We start from the raw sequence: 14632 nt of genomic DNA on the forward strand, positions 1-14632 counted from the left end.
AGATCAATGTATAGTGCAAGGTCATCAAAAGACGTGTTGATTACCAACAACAATAATAACAACGATAAATTAATAGCAGACGAGCCAGCTCAGGGAGATAGACAACCCGCAGTTACCGATCAAGCCAGACCCAAAAGGCATTGTCTGTGAGTATACCCTTACCTAGGGAACGGAGAAGGGCATGATTAACTCAAGTATTGTATGTATTTAAGAGCTCTAATATATTATATAACTATTCAGAAGAACTGATAATGTTATGTTTATGTTTATGTTTATGTTTATATAGAGTTAAAATTGTATACCCTCAGAATGAAATTAACTGAGTACCATATGCATATATTTAACAATCTATTCAGAGTATCACATCATAATAAATTCATCTCCATCAATAAGTTAAATCTTGTAACTTGTGTATCCTTAAAAGTTATACTTTGGTTCAGGTATTTTCTAGTCGAGAAACAGTTTCAATTGTCTTGGGCCCTTTGATCGATTGCGCTTCGAATAGACAAATCTATTTTCCATGTACAACACATTTTACATACACATTTTTGTTTACAAACAAAATGCCACATAAAGAGGCAAAAGATAAATCGCATTCTATTTATTTATAACAATTTAAATGGGCTTCAAATTGTACAGTAATTTTTAACAAATTTGTCGATTCATTCAGCATTAATTTCACAAATTTTAATAATGAAATTTGTGATAAAGATAAGCGCTTAAGAAATAAAAAAGAAATGTGTTAAAGATCAAAGTTTGAAAATCATTGTAAATCGTTTGTTGTTGAAAGTTGGAAGAAAAGCTGTTGAAATGATTAACAAAAGATAATTAGATCTTACAGACTACAAAGGTTAAATATTGTACAACTAAACTTTACATTCAATAATAATAATAATATTTTTATTTTCATCTTAAACTGTATTTCCAAACTTGCTGCACAAAGTAGCACAAATTTATTTGTCTAATTTTTTAGTTGTTGGTCAAGTTAGTGTCGATTCTTTGTAGTTCTTTGCAGAACTCTGCATTGAATTGTTTAAAATTTATATGTTGCCATTAAGACACAAAGCGTTGCAAGTTGCAAGTTGCAGGCTTATGCCAATGAGTGGCAAATGTAATGCAACACTAATTGGCCGCTCATGAGGCGTCTAATGCCAAAAGCAGCCAAAGGAAACTGGCCAGACAATGGCCTGGCCCAAACCTGAGACTCATTCTCTCCTTCTCCCTCTCTCTGTCTCTGGTTTCAAATGCAACTCGTTAAATATTTATGAGCAGCACGAGGTGCATGCATACCACAAATACACACACACACACACTTAAGCATACACACATACTCCCAGCATCTTGTCCAGATGTGTAGTCCATAATTGTGCACAGATTTTGATTTGGAGTTGCCGCTGAATGTGGCAGCCTTACATTGCAGCAGCAGCAGCAGCAGTTGATGCCACACCGCTGACTTGCCTTGCCCCTGGTCATGCAACAAACAAACACTCACACACTCACACACATTGCATAGCTGTAAAATGCAAGGCAAAAGCTAAAGCTAAAGCCAAAGCCAAAGTGTAGAGTACGTGGCACATAGCTCTCGGCCATGCACGAAAGGCGCAACACTTGAGCGTTGCACGGACTCCAGGATAGCAGCAGCAGCAGCAGCAGCCGTTGCACTGCCACTGGCAGCAGCAGCAGCAACAACAACAACAACATCAGCGGCAGACAACAACCTGTTTCGTGGGAACATTGCCTACTCTGGGGCCCAGACTCCACCTCTGACTCCCGACTCACTGTTGCATGCGGCTCGCGCTGCTGCAACGTTTGTCTGACCATTGCGTTTCCCTCTCTCCCTCTTACTACCTGTCTTCCTCTCCCTCTCTTTCTCGCTCTCTGCCACCGTCTGTGTCTCTCTATGGTATTCAACTTTGTCTGTATCTTCGACTCTGACTCTCTGACTGACGGACTGCTGCAAGATCGCTGACTGCCTCCGCTGCCCCTTCCCCTGCTCCCGCCCTCTCAACTCTTCCCTCTCCTCTCTCTTCCTGCTATTGCCGCTGCTCATAAATGAAACCTGTTAAATGAATGAAATAAAGTGTTATTTGCTCGACTCACAAATGTTTCGTTGATTCTTTTTAATACCCTTCCAAAGTGTATTATAATTTTTAGACCAAATATGTAACGCATTAAAGAAGCTTCATATAAAGCATATAGATTCTTGATCAGGACGACTAGCTGAATCGATATATTCGTGTTTCAACCTTATGTATAAACAAAATTTATGTTTTTTAGATATCTCTAGATCCTAAAAAAAATTTCGTTTTAATTTGATCACTGTATCATACTTTATAGGCCATTAGAACTATCGCTAGAAAATCAATCTTCAGTAAGAAACAATTAATTTTTTTCTAAGATTTGTTAACTATTCTTTGAGATTGAGTATTGTTGTCATAGGAAAGATCAGTCAAAAATTACATAGAGGCCACTGCAAGGGTATCAAATTATCGGCGTGCCCAAGATAATCTTTCATATTTTTTTTTTGTTTTTGGTGCTGTGGATTATGCGAGCCAAGGCGCGTCTTTATGCCACAGCCTGTATGTGTGTGTGTGTGTGTTTTATGTGCTTGTTGTGCTCCGGTTCTTGGACTTTTGTTAGCTTTGGAACGCAGCCTCAACATGCCGCAACCTGTATGAAGTTTAATTTGATTTTTTTTCTCATTTTATTTTTTTTTTTTTTGCTCTGCAGCCCTGCCCCATGCACAGGGCTACCAATGACTTGTAAATTTTTATTTAGCTATTGTTGTTGTTGTAGTTGTTATTGTTGTTTTTGTTTACCTACCAGTAGTTGTAGCTGCATGTGTTTGTTGTTGTTTTTGTTGTTGTTGTCTTCCAAGTTGATCTTCAACTTGAGTTGGAGTTTTATTTTTAACTTAATTTCACGACTCTTCTTGGCCAATGCGTAATTCATATTTCAGTTTTAAGCTCCAAGTTCCCCCATAATTCGCAACTTTTGGCTCAAACCATATAATTTGTAGCAGCAACAAAAACAAAAGTAATTCAACAATTTCAGCTCGTCTTGACCAGCTCGGTAATTGCCTTTAGTCCGGCTTTGGGCCAATAAATGCGGGCTTTACATCATTTAGAGTCACTCGGCAGTCGTTTATTATATGGCTCGTCTCGTCTTTTGGGGCACAACTTAAAGAGATTTACATTTTATTGTGTATGTTTTAATTTAAATTTATATGTATTTGACTCCTCTTCCTTCTCTCTCTATCTCTCTGTCTCTTTGTCTTGGCCAGCTGTTAAAATGTTGGCTTAATTCGACAATTTAATTTGGGTTTATGCCGCTAAATACGAACACAATCTTCGTGGCCATTGATTGAGTTTTGGGCTTATCTGAAATGAGGAAGCTCTTATTTTGCGAGGGGCGTTTTGGCCGATTTTTTTCGGGTGAAAACTTATGAATTGGAGTTTTTTCGAAAGGGATTTGCACTACACTACACTACACAGCAACTTTTAATCTTTATAGTAAACACTAATCGAAAAAAATGAAACTTTAGTCTGGGAAATTTCAAGCTGAAATAGATACACATATATAATACTATAGTATAATATAATGACTGATAAAATATTATATATTATATATAAATATAAATAACTGATAAATATATTACTGATAAGAATTTATTGTTCGGTTTTGTATATTTTTTTAGATTCGCTTGCTTTCGGTTATCATTTCAAAAATCACATTACAATTTATGGCTACGGGAAGGCACTTTCAAAATAAACGATTGGATTTGTAATCAAAATGCCAAATTCATATGCCAGATGAAAATTGAGAGGTTCGACTAAGTCGAATCAGAACTCCAATCCGAATAGAGATGCAGATACATACATACATATACATATGTACATACCAATGCGTTACTAATTTTTGTTTAATCTGGTTAATAAAGATCTTTGGCCGCAACGGATATTAATCAAAGCAACAAAATGATCGTTTTTAATTTTTGTTACGCTCTAACAAAAGATTCCAATTGGAGATATTTTCCCCTTCTTGCTTGCATCGTTCTGTTCTCCCTTTCTCGCTCTCCCTTTTGCTCTCGTTCCGTCGGTTTCCTTGGCAAGTGGAAGGAAGAGCGAGAGAGGAAATTATCAGACAGGGCGCCATACAATTTAGTTCCACCTCTAGGCAAGGCCATACAAAAGATAATTTCTGTATCTACATATATCTAAATGTGTGTGCGTATGTGTGTGTGTGTGTGCGTGTGTATCTAAGACTATGATGACTAACGGTCCCGTTTACATTTTGTTCCCATGAAAAAATATATTTAATTTGATTGCGGTTTTTATGTCTTCATTAGCAAAACGCTACAAAAGTAATAAATTAAAGATTTCGACTCTGAATCCGGCGGCCCAAAAGCGGCTTGAATGTATTCACACACATACATATGCAATCATATGTACAAATGTATGTACATTTGGCTTATACGCTCCATGCCTAAAGATTAACGCTTGATTAATGAACACGATTATTCATAATTTGTTGCCGACTGTTGTTATCATTAAATAATTGAAACATTTTGCCGTCCGAGTCCTGTGAATGTATTCAATGCTAATTCACATTCAATTTTTGATTTAATGATCATTAAAGGTAACACACAAGCGCAAGAGTGATCGCGACATGGACATGCACAAACATGCGCTTCCTTTGCTGCCATTATTGATGTTCTTCCATCTTCCAGCTTCAGATTCAGCTTCAGCTGCATAAGCACCTGCGTATTTGTGTGTGTGTGTGTGTGTGTGTGTGTGTGTGTGTTGGTGAGTGTATTGGTGTGTGCGTATGTGCACGCAGCTCGTCAATCAATTGAACAAGCCAAGGTGCAACCGGTTTGTGCTCTACATCCAATATACACATTTTGTAGGGTATACCATAAAGGGTAGATTGTTTTATACTATGTATAACCAACTAGATGGCAACATTTGAGCCTTACATTCTTGTCAACTACATTAATTGCTTTGTTTGGTAGCCATTTTTATTATTTGTATTGCCAACAATAATACAAATACGCTGTTTAGATTGGCAGCACTTGTTTTAAAGTATTGCCAACTACATTCAGTGTATTGACTGGCAGCCATTTTAACTAATAGTGACAACAACTAGATTGAAAATAGGTGGGCAACCTTTTTACTTTGTAGTATTGCCAGCTGTATTGAATATTTGCAAATGTAGTATTAAAATAAACTCCTTTCAGTATGAGAAGGGTATTTAAAGGTCAATCAGCTTCACTTGCTCCTGTTGTACATGTTCTTTAATAATATTATCTAAGCATGTGTTGATTTTTCCTGCTCAACGAGGCGGCGCTTTTCCAACTGTCAACGGCGCGCAGTCGTCGAATGATTTGCAGATTCTGTTTGACAGTCGATCCGGTTTTTCATTAATGAACATGGATGGAGCAACACTGGAGAACACACGCACTTTTGCCGAGGGGACAACACGATGTCGCCATCGTCTATGGCCATTTGATTTATGGGCCTAGTTAAGGGGTTGGTAACAACAAATATTCGTTCGACTATTCGAAGTTCGAATATCGAAATGTCGAATGCGCTTAGTCAGTCAGTTGGCCAGTTGGACGTCATTTGGGATCCAAAGGGATCCCTAATGAAGATAATTTATTATGCGATGGCCGTTTAATTAAAATCAGATAAACAAAGATCGTTCGCTTGCTCTTAACTCCTTTAAACTGAAGACACACACATACAGACATACATATGTATACACTGAGAAAAAAATGCGTACTAAAATTAAGTTCGAATTAACTCGAAGAAAATATTGTCGATAATTAAATTTATATTTACTGAAATGAGCATATAAATTCTTTCATCACCAAGTACTAGCAATATTGTTATAAGAACAAAGAATATTGAGTGAAGTATAGCTATAAAAAATTGTATACATACAAATCAAGTTAACAAGTCTGCAGTAGTCTTAAATCAAGTATCATGTTCAGCTCTTGAATTAAAATGTCTTAAGTCAGGTACGCTTTAAAAATGATTTTAAGATGGAAAATACTAAGATACTTTAATTTCGTACTTTAGTAATTTAGCGATTTTAGTAATATTAATATAAATCAAGTTAAAAATGTCTCGTTTTAAGTACGAAATACTTGAATTTGATACCCTGTATTTTCCTCTGTGTATGACAATCCATGGCCATCATCATGTTGAACCGTTTCGGCAAGAGGCTTTGTCATCTCCTCATCCCCATCCTCATCCTCCGCCGTCGCCGCCACCGCATTCCCAGACATTGAGGAAATGCTGATGTTTGGAAGTTGTTGCTGCTGTTGTTGTTATTGTTAATTTCCCAGGCACAGGCCAACAAGATTTCGCGTTAAGTTCAACAACTTGAAGCAACAAAGTTGTTGCCGGTCAACGTCGGTGGCAACTGCTGCTTCGACTGCGGTTGCCCCTTCTTTTTTTTTGGATTGCCGTTCATGATTGCTATTGGTTCTTTATCAGGATCTTGTTTAGGCCATCTCGGTGCTTTGTTGTTTTTGACTTTGACTTTTAATGCGCCTTTATTGTTGCCTGAGTCCGGTCCCGGCCTTCATTATCAACTGCCTGGCAATATGCAAATGATTTTTAATTGTGCGGCTTGTTAAGCCTGCGGAAATCTCTATTTAAACGCTTGTCGAAACGTCAATAACGACTAAATGACGACTTAAGTGTCTGGCCCACACACAGAAGGATGCATGACTCACTTAAATGTGTTGTCCATCAATTCCAACAACCAACTGACAGATCATAAATATCAATTAAACTGGCTGCTAAATTGTAAGCGCCCATTTTTGGCACTTTCCCACACTTGAATAAGCATTAAATAAAAAGTAAAGTTGGGATGGTAATTTCACTTCAATTAGTAGGCGGAGCATAAATGTTTCGAGTCTATTTGGAATTTAAGAGCGACAAAAGCTAACGCTCTTAGCAAGCTTCTCTTTGGCCGAGCGCTTTGACTTTTACGGGAAAACTAAAAGAGCGATAGAGAGAGAGAGAGAGAGAGAGAGAGAGAGAGAGAGCGAGCGATCGAGAGAGTGTATGCTTTTTAGAGCTCGCTCACGCGGTTGGAGTAATTAAACTCGCTTTGCAATGCAACTGCGAAATCAATCACAGGTGCAGCCAACATCAGCCACATCGTACACTCAGTTTTAGAGTCACTGGAAATACATGCAAGTTTCCTTGCATGGCCGTCGACGTCATAAATCAACGACAGCAAGAGTGTGAAATTTTTACCGGCCAACTTTATGTGTGTCGCACGCATTTTTAACCATTTATGACTTAATTTCAATTAAACGTATTTGGCCAAATTATTTGTTGACACTTTCAGGGCAATTAAAATGGCAACACGTGCAGCAACTAAGGATGCGAACGGCTTTTAATTAAAAGCCATAAGAAAACGACCCAACACATGAGAAATGGTGCAAAATACTTGAATGGATAGAGTACATACACATTTATATTTATAGATGTGACTAACGATATGCGCTTAAAGTAACAGACTTTTTTTAATTCAATATATGGTGACACAGACCATTTTGGGTTTAATTATATGTTTTTGTTATATTTAATGTTTTTTTTATTTTTAATCAATGTGCTCTGGGTTTATCTTAATTTTACTTGATTTCTTTATATAATGTAGCTAACAAAAAATTTTATATAATTATTAACTGTTTCCATTTCCATTAAAAACCAAACCCGAGATCTGGAGAGAAAAATTTTTTTAACCAAATAAATTAAATTTAAATGAAGACTGAATTAAACGGCCAATCTATGATCAAAATTACTATACTCTTGAAAATCGGCTAAGTTTTAATAAAGTTATCACAGCTTAAAGTTGGTCAGACTTAGAATCTAGCAACTTACAAGTCAAAATATTTGTTCAATTTGGCATGATTTTTTACAAAAAAATTAAAGGTCTCAGAATCAAATTTAAAGCGTTGTTTTATACAAATTACAATATCAGGAGTCGACTAAAAGTGAAATCATGAGATTTAAAATTTTCAAAATTCCAAAGGGGGGACCCTTTGCATGGAAATGGAAACCGAGATCCAGAGCGAATAATTTTTTTAATGAAATTAACTGAATTTGAATGAAGAATGAATAAAGATGCCAAGCAATGATCAAAACGATATTCCGCTTGAAAATCGGTCCAATTTTGGCCAAATTATGAAAGTATGAAGTTGGCCAGACCTTCGACCTAGCAACTTAACCAGACAAAATTAATGGTAGCGCTGAGTATTTAGGACTGACCAATATTTGCAAAATCAATTTCTAATTGACTTAATTTATATTATGATGTTCAATAATAAAATATATTTATTTATTTTAAATATTAACTTCTATACATAAAAAAGTTTTAATTAGCAATAAATAAATAAATGTAATATAAACAAATTGGTGTCACGCCTTCCGATTCACAGTTACAAGTGGCACAATCGAATGCAAGGTGCAGCAACATCCAAGGAGATCCCGTCCACTTTCGGTGGACAACGCCCCAAAGCCCTCAAAGCTAACCAGACAAACGGTGGCATCGATTTTAGAAAGTCTGCTTAAGAAAATTAAATCGCAGTGCTTAAAACGGTAAAGCCGAAGCCTTTTCCTTTTGCCCAGCAACATCAGGCAACAGCAATGGCAACAGACAGGAGTAGCAAGATCAGAAAGCAAGTTGCAGTCGCAACAGGAGCGGAAAAGCAAAGCGGAGCCGACATCCAAAGACCGTATATATGTATGTATAAGTAAGTACAATATAACTCATTGCAGACATTTGGCCTTTTATTAATTGTTTGACGGCGCCCGTGCCCATGAAGCTGCAGACTACTCTTCCAGTCTCCCAGAGAACACCCCACAGAAACCTCCCCTCCCCCCCTCCTCCTCCACACCGCTCACTCCGTTCGCCTCTGGTCGGGGCGTGATGAGAAATTTAATATTGGCAAACGGATAAAACCGCCAGATAATTATACATTTTGAGTGGCCCAAGCTGCAGTTGCAGTTGTTGTTGTTGTTGTTGGCTTTGATGCTGTTGTTGTTGTTGTTGGCTGCTGTTGTTGTTGTTGGCTGCTGTCTGAAGGCCTGGGCTATTTGGCTTACTGGCCAACAGTTTGCAGTTCATGCGGCTCATGATAGTATAAGATTTCATTTCATTAAAGTGCATCACGACGGACGACAGACAGACAGACTGGCTGGCGGAATCAATGAGTGCCCGCTACATAGCTGAGACGGCAGTCATTGCCCTCCCCCTCTCCCCCCGCCCTACTTTTTCGCTGCCCCTCCACTCGCTGACTAGCTTCCAATGCAACTTCCAACCTTCCATGCTTACTTTTCTTCTTATTGGCAGATTACGGCGGCGGGGTGGCCGGTTCGGGCCAACTTATAATCAAATCCGATAAAAAATTTCATTATTGCTCCACAGCAGCAGCAGCAGCAACAACAACAACAGCGCCCATAACTGTTTTGCAGGTAATCTCTGTTGTTGTTGTTGTTGCTGCTGTTTTTTATTTAGTCAGTTGTTGTTGTTGTTGTTATGATTGTTGCTGGCTGCACTTAATTTTCGCATGCGCACTGAACTCATGATCGCGATTTCTTCGTTCCGTTCCGTTCCTTTTGCGTTCCGTTGCAGCCCTCGTGTGCGGACGCCATTTTGAGCTTTGGTTCTCAGCCATAGCAACGAACTGGGGTCAGTCAGCAACATCAACAACAACAAAAGCAACAGCAGCGTCCAAGGAATAGAAATAGAAAGAAGCTTTGATTTGAAATAGCAAACTCAACAGTTGCTGTTGTTGTTGTTATAGCTGCTGCTCTAGCAACATAAATTGGGACGTGATTATGAAATAATTGTAGATCTCTTTGCAGTTTGTACTTTGGACTTGCACAACGTACTTTAATACTGTAAAGGTAAAACCAATCACTCGCTAGTTGATTTCAAATCGGTTCAAGATGAGAACGCGTTGCACAACACCTTGGGGAGTTTTAACACAAAACAGAAGCAATGACAGGCGATGGTTGTTGGCTTGACAGCCATATCACAACAGACGCCTTTGGGAGCACACAACAACACCAACAGCAATAACACAACTACTATCTCTCATACATATCAGTTGTGAACCGGAAGTAAAAAGCTCTCATATAAATAAGACGATTTCCTACACTAATGCCGAATAATATTACTAAGAATAACAACAATTGTACAAAAAAGTTTGGAAATCAAGCTTTTAATATGGAAATAAAATTAGGAAAAAATATTATTTGGGAATACAAATTAGGAAACAATATTTGGATGACAAAATTAAGGAAAACACAAAATCCAAAATGTTTTATTATTAAAAAATTTTCATTTGACTGTTTTATATTTTTGCTAAGTTTCCGAATCAATCTAAAAAATAAACCAAATAGACAACATTTTGTCGAACTATTGTGCCCCATGTTTAAAAATTCAATAGAATATAAAATATTTTTCTCTTTCCAATTTCCTAATTTTTGTACTCTGAATATTTTGCATAGTTGAATTTTTTTAATTTATAAATTTATTTTATTCATCCTTATTTTGGTTATTTAAACTCTTATTCATATCTTTTCTATTTTTTTTGTAATTCCTAAAAGAAAATTCGTAGTTCGAAAACAACAGCAATGTCAATGCATTTGCAATGTAAATACGTTCGCAAGCTGTCTGATTTGTCACCCCTGTAACGGACATTTAAAATTGAGTCACATTGTTTGGCAGCCCTCGACACGGGCGGAAATTCCAAAACACAGCCAGGTTAAGAATATCAAAGAACACCTGATCAACAACAACTCCCACAACTAATTTGCATTTGTCTGCAGACTCAAAAGTGCGTCATATTGAATATTTCGAATGAGAAGAGGGAAGGGGAGTGTAATGACTATCTGTGAGACGTGAACGTTCATGCACGAGGCTACTGCTGCTCGTTTGTCCACACATATGCAAATTAAATATAATTTTCAACACTCGCATTTCTGTTGATTCTTTTGCTGGTACGTCCATAATTTACATGAGGTTAACACGCAAGCGAGCAGACGTTATTCCAACTGTTCTGGCCTTGATTATCTCCTGCAAATCGAATGCACGCACATAGCGTAAAGCAACAACAACAGCAACAACAACAATGGCAACATCGGTGGCAGCCACAGGAGCGGAAAAAAGGAAATCAGCTTTGTAAAGGTAAAAAAAAAATTAAACAAAAAGGAAAGGCTAACTTCATCACACCGAAGATTTAATGCCTTTTCAAAGAACTACATGTTTATTAAATTTTCGAGTTATCGTTGCTATTTATGCTACATGACATAGTCGACCGATTAAAATTGATCGACTATATGATATAACCCGATCTAGCCGATTTTTAAATATATACTGCCTGCACCAAAAGGAAGGATCTGGACCAAAATTTAATCAAGAAGGCTTGATACGCATATGGCTATATTGACTTAACTCTTTGTCCTGATCAAGAATACATGTACATATAGTTAGTCAAGAAAATATTTTAACAAAATAAAAATTCACATCCTTTTTTTTAAATTGTAAAATTCGATGGGAATTATTCCATTTAATTTACTTTGTTCCAATCTCCAATCTCTAAACAAAATTATAATACCCTGCTGCAAGGGTATAAAAAAGAAATTCTATTGCAGTGTTGAATGTTGAAATATTGCCAAATCATGGCTTTGAAGTAAATAAATTTCCACGCTCACCGCTCGCCGTGACCGCTGAACTTCTGACGAAGCCACAGGGGCAGACACAGGAGCAGGAGCATCATCGGTTGCAGCAGCAGCTAAAATGCCTATGCCTGTGTATAAATAAGTAACCTGAGCTGTGCAACACATTGCCCATTGCCTGACAGCCCAAAAACGGCACACGGCTCGTCGCGTCTCGACGCGATTCAACTCGACTCTTCGGAATCGGTTTGGATCGAAGCGTACCTCAACTTGTTGTTCAGTTTAGTTTGCCGCAGTTGCAGTTGCAAGCAGAAGCTGCTGCTGCCTGCCCCTTTTTGCAGATTGCAGCACAGTTCAGTTCGCGTGTGCTTGGCGGCTTTTTGATTTATTTGAGATTTATGCACTTGGCTTGCCTCTCTTAAGGCTGTCAAGAGTTGTTGGCCAACACGGGCGGGGAGCACTTCAGCATTAACCACATTCGCGCATCCACTTGACCGATTTCACAGCTAGTACTTACAGTTACAGCCATATAAAAAGCACAAAATATTGCAAAAATTAAATTAAATAGCATACAATATTATAAAGGGAAATTCCAGAAATACAAACCAACCAAAATACCATACAATTTTGTTGGTTTACATTTCTGAAACACACCTGATAAATACTTTTGTTTTTGTTGGTGCTATTTGTATGTCCACTGCTGTACTTGGAAGTACAGTTTATTCTCAAACATACAGATTATGGAAGAATATAGTACGTATATGTATTTACATATTTATGTTGTGTATTTATGTACTATCGATTTAGACTCGAAAGGCATTGAAAATTTCTATACGCTGAGCGTGTTAACGGTTCATAATTGGAAAGCATACGAAGTTTTCTCTCAGTGTGTGTGTACATAAATATTGCAGTTTGGAGTATTATCATTCTCAAGTTGTTATCAACTAGATAATACGGTTAAGCGAGATAACACGTTTTCGGCTAAGCGCTTTTGGGTGCCCTATTTGCAAAGAACCACATCAGGCCCATCAGACAGGTGGGCGGACTATTGACAACGGCACCTTGTTGTACCATGCGATTGGCCTCCTCCAGTGATAGCTCGACAACCTCGATGATTTCATCCTCGACGCCGCCGCCGCTGTTGGCCTTATCAGCATCCGTCACTTCGCAGTAGTACATGGCCTGCTTGGCACCCGAGGCGCCAACGCCCGATCTGCCAAATTAATAATGTATTTCAGTTCTGTAGAAATGCAATGGATATATGTGTGACTCACCGGTAAATCAAAACTTGTTCAATGCGCTCCACGGGTACATCGTAGCCGCATTCCTCCAGAACCTCCTCGCGTGCAATTTCCTCCCAGCTTTTGGACTTATCAACAATGCCGGCACACAGTTCCAAGGTCACGCCAATTGCTGGGGGAAAAGCCTTCAGATCAACCTCGTCAAAGCTGCCCAACTCACTGGTGATGACGCCGTGATAAACGGCTGGACGAAACTGACGAACCAGCACAAGTTTCTGTTGTGTTGTGTTGTACAATATAATGGCAACGCTGTCATGCACCTTCAACAGATCCCAATTCTTCTCGACGCCATTTTGCACATAGTACATGCGATTGGGTTTCACGTAAGGGGAATCCGCGGGCAGCGGGCCCAGCCAGACCTTTGTAATGTTTTCCATGTTAAAACAATATCACAACTGCCGCCTACAGCTGACAAATCAGATGAGAACAAGGTGTAATTATTAAAGGTCACGTCTTTAATATAGTTGCTCTCTTTGAGGTACCTACTTTGACAGTTCGAAAGCAAACATTCGTTCCAGCGCAAGGTCTATTTATTAAAAGGGACAGCTCGGCTCTCAGAGAGAGACGCTGGACCGAACAATTGCTTTCGAACTATTATAATAGGTACCTTAAAGAGAACACGTCACCTTAAATAAATTTACCCTGGCCCAAATGCTGTCACCCGGACCAAAGGCTGCCACCCTGCAAAAATTTCCGATCTGGCAACATGTACCACTTTGTGAACTCCTCAATAGCAATTTGCTCCTCACTTAAACGCGCGCAGTTTAATTTTTTGTTAGTTCATTTTAGCAACAATATGCCGAGAGGCCAAGTTAACAAGTTTAATTTTAAATTAAAATTCATGTCTTATTTGCTAAAAACCATAGAGTGCCTAACAAAGTACTCGGACCACCAATTATAGTTGAACCTGTTTTAACCATTTGCCTGGCATCTTCAATTGATAGCTCCACTACCTGGATGACCTCATCGTGTATGCCACCTCCGTTGGAAACCTTTTGAGCATCGCACACCTCACAATAGAAAAAGGTTTGAGTACTGCTTGAGGCGCCAACGCCCGATTTGAATGCATAAATAAACTCGAAACTTTTGACTGGAATATCATAGCCGCATTCCTCAAGCACCTCCTCGCGCGCAATCTCCGGCAAGCTTTTGCTTTTGTCAATCAGTCCAGCACAAGGTTCCAGTGTAACGGCCATCTCGGGTGGATATTTGATCAAGTCAATATCCCCTTTGGGTATTTCAAGGGAATTTCCTGTTATAATGCCGTGATACACTGCAGCCCTGAATTGTCGCACATAGATGAGTTTCTGCCGCGAGATATTGAACAAGATGACCATAACTCCATCGAATATTTTAATTATATCACGATCTTTCTTCTGACCATTTTCCACATAGTGCACCTTGCATGGTGTTATCCATTTCGATTTGTCAGGTAATGGTGTGAACCATACTTTTGTTATATTACTTATCGGCCCGCCGTGGCATACAACTGGTGGTACATTTTTTATGGCACTCGAGCTTAGAAAGCACCGGAATGCGCGTTTGTAAAAACTTTTAAACATATGAAATGTCGAGCTTCAAACGGCCTAGCTTACTGTGCTTAAAAATTTGATTGTGATTTCG

At 38.5% G+C, this 14632-nt stretch overlaps 2 protein-coding genes across 2 annotated transcripts; both read right to left on the minus strand.

The window, feature by feature from the left end:
• Positions 1-12370: 12370 nt before the first annotated feature.
• On the minus strand, positions 12371-13415 carry LOC117791739 (uridine diphosphate glucose pyrophosphatase NUDT14-like). Its single transcript, XM_034631608.1, has 2 exons — positions 12983-13415; positions 12371-12921 (listed from the first exon to the last, which is right to left on the minus strand). Exons 1-2 carry the CDS (start codon positions 13384-13386, stop codon positions 12690-12692), a joined length of 636 nt encoding a protein of 211 aa, XP_034487499.1. The 5' UTR covers positions 13387-13415; the 3' UTR covers positions 12371-12689.
• Positions 13416-13772: 357 nt separating this feature from the next.
• LOC117791738 (uridine diphosphate glucose pyrophosphatase NUDT14-like) lies at positions 13773-14592 on the minus strand. The gene has a single exon (XM_034631607.1). The coding sequence runs from the start codon at positions 14569-14571 to the stop codon at positions 13849-13851; it is 723 nt and encodes a 240-aa protein (XP_034487498.1). The 5' UTR covers positions 14572-14592; the 3' UTR covers positions 13773-13848.
• Between the last annotated feature and the right edge of the window lie 40 nt (positions 14593-14632).

Source organism: Drosophila innubila (assembly GCF_004354385.1).
Source record: "Drosophila innubila isolate TH190305 chromosome 3R unlocalized genomic scaffold, UK_Dinn_1.0 2_E_3R, whole genome shotgun sequence".
In the NCBI taxonomy this organism is placed as follows: domain Eukaryota; kingdom Metazoa; phylum Arthropoda; class Insecta; order Diptera; family Drosophilidae; genus Drosophila; species Drosophila innubila.